This window comes from Citrus clementina, unplaced genomic scaffold, assembly GCF_000493195.1.
Source record: "Citrus clementina cultivar Clemenules unplaced genomic scaffold, Citrus_clementina_v1.0 scaffold_2, whole genome shotgun sequence".
Classification (NCBI taxonomy): Eukaryota; Viridiplantae; Streptophyta; class Magnoliopsida; order Sapindales; family Rutaceae; genus Citrus; species Citrus x clementina.
The window spans coordinates 20,828,281-20,837,945 of record NW_006262688.1 but is presented as its reverse complement, the minus strand read 5'-3'; the positions used below and the strand labels follow the sequence as shown (position 1 = coordinate 20,837,945).

At 29.0% G+C, this 9,665-nt stretch overlaps 1 protein-coding gene across 1 annotated transcript; it reads right to left on the bottom strand.

Annotated features, from left to right (window-relative positions):
• Positions 1 to 3,936: 3,936 nt before the first annotated feature.
• LOC112100954 (L10-interacting MYB domain-containing protein-like) lies at positions 3,937 to 4,788 on the bottom strand. Its single transcript, XM_024190832.1, has one exon. It carries the CDS (start codon positions 4,786 to 4,788, stop codon positions 3,937 to 3,939), a length of 852 nt encoding a protein of 283 aa, XP_024046600.1.
• Between the last annotated feature and the right edge of the window lie 4,877 nt (positions 4,789 to 9,665).

Sequence of the window (9,665 nt, the reverse complement as noted above, 5' to 3'; positions counted from 1 at the left end):
ACACAATGGATCGAACTTAGGAACAAGAATTCACAGATAATTCTTCACATTGAAGACTTCCTTTTACTGTTTACTAATAATTCTTTGGAGACAAGAAATAATTATGGCTGATCATGTTAGTCATAGCCGGTAATGATTTGATTGATTTCACGGTTTATCAATTGCTAAAATTCATACGCACCAAATAGTGAGATGTGCACGGACTATACCTTTCAAGTCTATTATAACCGCAAGATTTCTTCTACACACACGTTAATCCTACATATACAACTTATTATCCCGTTAACAGTGCGTTCATCCATTTATCACTTTGTAACGTCAGTTGGCATCCACAAGCAAACATCTTCTGATAATCTAATCAGACAATTCCAAGAGTTACTATTTCATAAAAGAGTAGGATTATTTATGCTGTAAAAATTACCTTGATCGCTTCATTATTCTATGCACTAATATATTAATTTTAAATAATTAAGTTTTAGTCTTTTCAAAAAACAAAAAAAAATAATTAAGTTTTAATGAGTACATTTTAAATCCACCGGATTAGTTTCAAAATTCCTTTACTCATTAAAACCATTGTTAAAATTTAAAAGTTTATATTATACTTTATAAATCCATCTTAATACCTAATATACCTTTGAAACTAATTCATGATTTTCTGCAACTTTTTTCTTCCATTCTTCTTCTTCTCCTTCTTCTTCTTCTATCTATCCAACCCGTAACCTGTTCATACCCAAAAACCAAATCCCTCAACTTATTAAGTGGAATTAATTTTTTTGCCCATTATTGTCATTAAACCGCTATAAAACATATATAATATCATGAAAAAATAAAGTAATAATAAAATTATAGTTGTAATCAATAATCAATTAAACAACTAAACTAAAGCGCACAATATTTTTCAATGGCATGGCTTTCCTCTTTCTTATATAGTTCGAATTCAATGAAATAGATTTGATTGTTTGAATCTAGAATAGCTTGACTAGTGATATAGTTTTGACCAAATCCAATATTTAACAACTCAGTTTGATCTGTTTTCAACTAGAGGAGTTGAAGAAAAATTAATAACTATGAAACAATTTTTTTTTCTGTATACATTAAGCAAATTTAGAGATGACTTCAAGATGAAATACGCATTATTAAGTCCATAACAGTATCTTATGTTAGAGACAATTTAATAATAAATTTTTTTAATACTGGTTCAAATGAGAATTTGGGTTCAAATAATCCTTCATTAAGTTTTCTTTTGTACATTATTTATGATTTTAAAAAAACCTTACTTAAACTATTTTAATTCTCATGGTTGCAATTTTGAAAGTTTGCTTCACCCTCTCCGTTTGTTTTTATGCTTTTATGGGGCCCTCCATCATCTTTTCTTTCCATATGCATTTTAATGTTAATATTTAGTCAATCGTGTAACATCAAGTATATCTATAAAATAATGATACTAACAAATAAAGTATCAATAAACAAAAATGAAGATTTTAACATCTATATTTTCATATGGGGCTTGCCTTTAATTTTTAGAATTTAAAGACCGACATTTAAATTTCAATTGTAAGATATTAGTAGTCAGCTGAATTCCCTCCTCAAAGTAATATAAATTCGTAAAGTGCAATGGAAAAATCTCTTGGCGATATTATACTCCAGCAGATGCAAAGTAGACAACTAGACTGGCCAAATTCTGAATGTTGAGACTTTTAAAGATTGAATTTTCTCTTGTTGCCTTCATTGAGAAAATGACAGAGAATTAAAAGAGAGAAAGTTCATTCTCACCGCATAAAGCCTAAGAGAGACAAAATTATTAATCTGACTCTCGAATCTTCAGGTCTTCACAAAAGAACATATAACAAACTTGAAAAAAAAATAATTGCCCCTTCAGATCCAAAAATCATTTTGCTTCTAATATTGTTTTGCATGCTTTAGCTGTAGTAATTAGTTACTTTCCGTGTAATCAACAAAACCCCAAAAAAACGACACTAGAAACTGTGGTTTTGATCATATGTGATAAAGTGAATTGAACTTCCCAACAAGGGCTTCAATCTAAAAAGCAAATAAGCCATTCTTTGTGATTAATTAATTACAACTTAATTACTTAATTATTTCTCTTGCATACGTAATTAGTTGACTTTTTTTTGGCTGTAATAAATACCATGAATTGTAAGAATCATTAACCTTCTTATAGGCCTCATAGATGATCGTATAGATAATGCTAATAAACTTTCTTCAAATTAAGTTCATTAATTTCATATTTCTGTCCTATATTTATGCTTCCAAAATGGATAATTTTCTTGAGAATTTTCAACATACTCAGTTATTTCTTGACCACTGTTATTCTAACAACTAAGAAAAATAAGAAAATCTTTTAAATAAGATAAATGAATTTCTCAAAACTAATCTATCATCAAACAGATACATATCCACTTGCCTAGTTGCCTTGCGGATTAATTAATCCTGCATTCTTTTTAGCACTGTAATAGCATAATCACATAATCACGTTAGTATCAATAATTTATAATACTTGTTTGTTAAAAGCGGAAAATGGTGCATATGTACATAATTACTGATACTTTTTATAAAGTGTCAGAAACTAAGTGTCAGTAAAGGTCATTTTTTTAGTAGTGAGTGCACCTTGCCTCATGGTTCTCTCCCCATTTACTTTTTCTCTATGGTTGGTAATCTGTGAACCACACGAGCCTCTAAACCGCCTGGTGCCTTTAGGCACGTTATAGAATGATTTTAAGCAGCGTAGGACAGATCTTAAACCATGGCAGCAAATACTCAAGGCAATAAATTGACAATACAATAAAAATACAGCTGTTACGTTATTAAAAAATTCCAATTTGAAAATACGATTAAAACTACTGAAATATTTATTAAGAGAAATTTATTGAATCTCTTTCATCTAATCATAAGGAGACAGAGATAATCTTAAAGAATCCAATTATAAAAACATGAACGTGAGAGATAAAGAGAGATTGTATTTGACTATATCTCTGTTTCTTTTTCATTTTAAATTTAAAATTACCTATTTTACAGGTTTGTTAACCAATTAACATAATTTTCAAATAATTAAAAAATTTCATTAATATAAATAATATGTACTGTTGATTAGATCTAACGGTATATATTTCCCACACTACTGATACCGTAAAAAAATTACGGCATCATAAAGGGACCCTTGAAAATATTATTATTATTATTTTCATAAATGCTCCAAATATAAGATTTATAGCTCTTAGAATTTTATTTTTTTTTCATAAAGGGTCCCTTTATTCTTCTTGGTTGAAAGCATAAATAAAGGGTCCCTTTATTCTTATTCTTCTTAGTTGTTAGAATAATATTGGACAAGAAATAATTGAGTATGTTGAAAGTTCTCAAGAAAATTATCCATTTGGAAGCATAAATATAAGACAGAAATATGAAATTAATGAACTTAATTTGAAGAACGTTTATTAGCATTATCTATACGATCATGCATATATGAGGCCTATAAGAAGGTTAATGATTCTTACAACTCATGGTATTTATTACAGCCAGAATAAAGTCAACCAATTACATATGCAAGAGAAATAATTAAGTAATTAAGTTGTAATTAATTAATCACAAAGAATGGCTCATGTGCTTCAACAGGATAAATTAATTATGTATGCTTGGGCATGTGGATTTTGTGAAGGAAATTATACGCCAAGAGCCAGAGCTTGCTGAGAAGTTAAGACATAATTATGGAAGATATACTAATAATAATTTCAATGCTATTATTTTTCCTCAAGCAAATAGTCCAGAAATATTTCCATAAATAAGCCTCAAGCAAATAAATCAATAGCAACAATTCATATACATTGTAAATGTAATATAAAGTGTAATCAGTGACAAAATAAAAAGTATTCATTCATAAACATAATTTACAAAATATTGTTTCATAAATACAATACATTTTCACTTTGTATTTTTCTCATAATTAAGCCATTTCAATTTGACATTTGGATCTTCTATCTCATTAAATAAATCCCTTTTCACTTTGTCCGTAAACAACTGACTAGCAAATAACCACACTTTACTCCCAGCCTCAATGTTTGGTAAAGAAGCAACCACTTCCAATGCTTTATAAATCTCTTTCCCACTTGTATCATTTTGAGAGTTTGAAGTTGTGTTCCTTTTCTCTACTGCATCAATGAGACGATCAAGCTGCCTTGACAGTTTTACAGCACCTCCTACTTTGTTCCCTTTTAAGGCCACTCTTTTACCTTTGCTTCCCTTACTATCATCAGACACAATATACTCATCAGAGTCAGCAGTACTCTCAACACAAAGAGATTCAGATGCGTCATTACTCTCTAAAGGAAAACCAGATGAGGGAACCCAAACATGCTCACCAGTAGCCACAGTGTTCATGAACATTAAATTTATTTTTTTCTCCAACTCTGGATCAATACCATTTTTCCGAAATCTACTGAATTGCAGATTTTCCTTTATTTTCTTTTCCCACCATTCCTCACTTGCATCAATTGTCCTCAACCTATGATTCCACCCTAAACCAGCTTCCTTACCAATCAAATTCTTCCACAATTTCCAATCAGTTCTAAAAGAATCCCATTTATTTTTCATTTGAGTTCTGTTGTAATCTAATCCAGTTTCTCTAATGACCTCCTTAATCAAATTTTCATATCCTTGGGTAGTCAAATGAGTCCCAGGACGATGTCCGGCATCCACCTCTTTAATGCATAAGTCACAAAATACATCTAAAGTCTGGGGGTTCCAGGTAGCCTTACTAGTTGAGCTATTAGACATAATTTCATACACTTAAACCTAGGAAAAAAAAATATTTCTTTGTCAAACAACAATACAGGAAAAATAAGAACATAGAAGTTAATAAAATTACTAGAATCTTGTTATGGATGGTGGAAGGAAAAATAATTCGATATTAAAAAAATTTAAAAAAAAAAGACAAACCAGAACAAGTTACTTTAGTTGTTACTTTACTTGAAATACTTTTAATCAAACACTTAGTTTACTTGAAATACTTTTCCAGCAAACAATAATGATCATAGCCCACGAATAGAAACAATTACAAGAAAGTCAATAAAGCAACAAAAGACAAACCAGACTAGGAAACAAAGAAATTCAACTAAACAATCATTAGGTACAAACTGCAATTGCATTTAGCCTCACAATCTCAAATTTGCTACGTGCTTTGATATTTCCTGTACTATTCTTTTGGCCCATCCCAAAGAAATTGGATAAGACCTATACAATTGCAATTGCAACACTTTCCCCCTTCTTTTGACTGTGCCAAAACATCAACTTGAAATCTGGAATTTGACAAACTTCCCTTTGTTTACTGAAGCATAGTATTTCATAACGTAGGCATGCATTTTATTATTTAATGTTTTGTAGAACTAGAAACTCAAATCAAACAGGGGCTGTGCATGTCTACAAAAAGCAACTACAAAAATAAAAACTACGATAAAAACAATGGTTACAAGCAAATAAATCACACATGACCCATCACCCATCAATTTATTCTAAACAAAAGCCCCAACATTTTATGAACGAAAAGGAAGAAAATGAAAAATTGCTTGCAATAGAGTAAAGGAGCACTAAAAAATGAACAACGGGTAGAGGAAAACGCACCACTGACAGAGGCGTATGAGAGTGGCCAGTGTCGGAATCGCATCAATTGGAACTCCCACAGTCGGAATCGTGCTGATGAGAATGGGTGTTTAGGGTTTGTTTAAAAAAATTGATTTGAAATAGAACTCCCACTGACACGACTGTTTGATAAAATTAAAATGGAATAATATATAAGGCTAATTTAGTAATTAAACTTGCAGCTGGGAAAACAAATCTGCTAAATTGTCAAAACCCAGGTATAAGTGTTACCAAACACTTTAGTAGCTGGGCTTTGACAACCCAGCTACCTCACCACACTCCCAAACGGGCCCTTAGTGCACAAAGGTCACAACTGTCTTGAAACCACACAAGACCCGAAGTTTTTGAATTAACTGATATCAATTAACAAGGAATAAAATTAGAAACTATATATGTCTAGAAAGATTTATTCCTCAGGAGTTCAAAGAATTTTATGGTTTTCTATTTGAAGGTTTCTACATGAATATATGGCTTAAAGAAGAATCACTGAAGCAACCAACTTAAAAAATGTATTAGTTCTTTGTTTCAGCCTCTTTCCCCTAGAAGCATGACTGCCAGACATTACAAGACATTACATGCTCATTTTTCTTACATTTCTACATGTTTTTTTTTGTTTTGTCAAATTATCGAACAAGTGTTTGATTTTAAAGCATTGGTCATTACATGGTTACATAGCTGAAATCTCCACATAACCATCTCTCTACTCAACAACAAAATAATCATAACAGTTCTAAATATCAAATTACAAAGAATATATACAGTACTAACTTTGTTGATCAATATCCATTGCTTTCTTGTAATGATAGCTCCTAGATTTACCTTGAACATAAATTTTTTGAAAACTCAAAAACTTGATTAATTGCCAAAAAACTCTACTCAAATTTATTTAGATTGATTGACCAAAAACTCCACTCAAATTTGTTCCTTGATGAGATATTGTTTGCTGCTTGCAAATATGAGTTTGAATTGTGTTTTATTGATACGAACTTATTCTACCAACAGTCAGCGGTTAACAAGTTGTATTTGTTAAAATAAACCGTGTGGGATCGTGTAGTTTGCTCAAGTCCGAGAAATTTTAGTGACCACCCCTACAATTTTAAATATTCTCACAATTTCACTTAAATAACATATTTTGTTTAATTACACAAAATTCATGGGAATACTTAATTACATTTTAAAGTTTATTTTACTATGTATCCTTCACCATTCATTATTGGCTTTTCGTAATTTTATTAAGTAATAATGTCAGGCCAAACATGAAAGAGTTTCAACATTTAATTAATTTGAAAACTCAATGCGATACTCAAAATTGATAAAATAGTACTTAATTCATATCCTTAATGTTATAAGATAATTCGATTATCATGTAATCAAAATAATTTCAAAATTTATCAATCGGATATAGTCTGTGCGGTTAGATTATTTTATTCTAATGCATGGCCATGGAAGATTAACGGAAGTTATATGTGTATATATATATATATCCAGTGGTGCAATATATGCAATAGCCTTTGATTTCTCATGGTATATTTTATTGGTTTACTAGCTTATAAAACCATATGCAAATGCTGAAAATTGGACTACAGTTTGAAATATCACGTGGTATATCTCATTTGACATTAGATTAATGTATCTAGTGCCCATAAAATATGGTTTACTTTATTAGTCTACAAATTAGCTTTTGTTAATATTTATATTTCACATATCAATTCATAATACATTATGGTAATTACGACTTTAATTTCCCACCTATTAATAAATAGGGGTAAATAGAAGTACTGAATATGTGTGTGTGTCCATTACTTCATATGTTTTAATAACTACAAGGAAAATCACCTCTACTAACCTTTTCTCGTGCCATTTTTATTACATTTTACCAATTGTCTTTTATAATACTATTTTGTGAAAGAAAGCTAAAATTGACTACTCAAAAATGTCTTTATATTTTTTATTACATTTTACATAAAATTTTCTTAATTTAGCCGGCTTTAACATACTTATTAATATTCTTGCTGTCTTGCATCCTCATTCTACGTTTTTTCGAACGATTTTCCTATTAATGATTCAACAATGTTTTTCAATCCTCGACAAGTTTGAAAAAAAAATAAATTTGATGCTCTTCAACTTTTAATAATTATTAGTGGAATTCAAGTGATCACGGGTACAAAACACAACTATTCAATTTAATTAATTAGAAATCTACCTACATATTCAAATTTATGAGTGAGTCTGAGTGATAATGACTCAAGAAATCGTGCTGACTAATAAGACTAGCCGACAATTTTCCTCCCGAGGAATTATATTGATAACATTTCAACTGATTGTTGATGATGCTAATTAAAGTTATTGAAATTTAAAGATATTATCAGCTGTTGATTTGAATATTACTCCAATATAGAAAATGCTACAAAAATTTAAATTAATTCAATTTTGCGCCAACTGTATAAAATCTGTATCATCCATCAATGTTATATCCATTGGGAAAAAGAAAATCAATTTTCCACCTAATAATTGCAAATAGTATCAATTTCCACCCTTGAGTCTTGACTAAAGAATACGACCTGTTTTTATTTTTTTGCCTGTTTTTATTGTCCTTTCACTTTCTTTAATTTTTGTGCTTTATGGATTTGTTTGGCACACTTTTTGCATTAATTGTATTGTGTTACGATGTATTGCATTAGGATATCTACATTGCAATATTATGTTTGGCGCAACATAGACAATATTATGATAATAATATTATTTTTATATTGATGCCAAAATTAAATTAATATTATTTAAATTTATTAATATTTTAGGATTCCATTATTAATTATTGAAATTAAGTATTAAATAATTATTTTTATATATTAATTTTATAATAAACATGATTTAATCATATACTATGATTAAATAATAAAACACTACAATACTATGTTATAATATTAATAATATTATATTTTAATCTAATTTATTTCTATATATTAGTTATTGGAATATAGTATAAATGTAGTGCAATGCAACTAAAAATTTTAACCAAGCATGAGTTAGCATAAGAGCAGTGTTTCAATGCAATTGCAATACAATGTAATGCAAGTTGCCAAATGTACCACAAATTATAATGTGACACAAAATGAAAGTGATGGAAGACTTATATCCTTCTCAAAGAGAACATTATTAATAATAAAAAAAACTGATATAAATGGAGTTTTAATACCTTTTATATTCAAATCTAAAATAACGTAAATTTATCAAAATAGGTAAAATCAAGTTATTTTTACATATTACATGCACTAAAATAAATATAAAACACTGACTTCCAAAAAAAAAAAAGCAAAATTGAGCTAAACTAATAAAACTAAAATGTATGTATATTTCTTAATAATATTAAGCTAAACTAGTTTTCCAGAAAAAAAATTCTTTTATAATAATTTTTTATAAATGTTAATTTTAAATAATAAAATTATTGAAGTAATTGGTTTTTTTATTTTTATATTTATATGGGGGTGAAAAAGAAATTTTTGAATTTCAATATCAATAAGGGTAAAAAAAAAAGACCAGTTTAGAAAATGAGATTTTTATTCTACATTCTCATTTTGAGTGGTCCTATAAAATTGATTCTTATTATGGATTGTATTTTCCGCAAATTAAACATGAATGTGACTGATAAACAAGCACACCATCAGTTCAATTCCGTCGATATCCCTTCTTATTTAAATACCATTCTTATTTTTTTCAAAAAATTAAAAAAAAAATAGAAGACTTCCGATTTCAAGGGCAAAGTTTGCAATAAAGTTGACATATTAATTTTGCAACAAAACAACAAATCTACCACTCACCTCTTGCTAAGGGTAATAGCAATCATAATCTGGCAACATTTTATAGGAGGGATATTATATACATAGATTAGAAATGGGATGTCGAGAATATTTTTGCTTCTAATAGAAAAGGGAAAATAAGGGGAAAAAGAAAAAAAATAAACTGCATATAAAAAGTTGGAGCATCCATGTATTATTTATCTAAGGCGCAACTCGTGA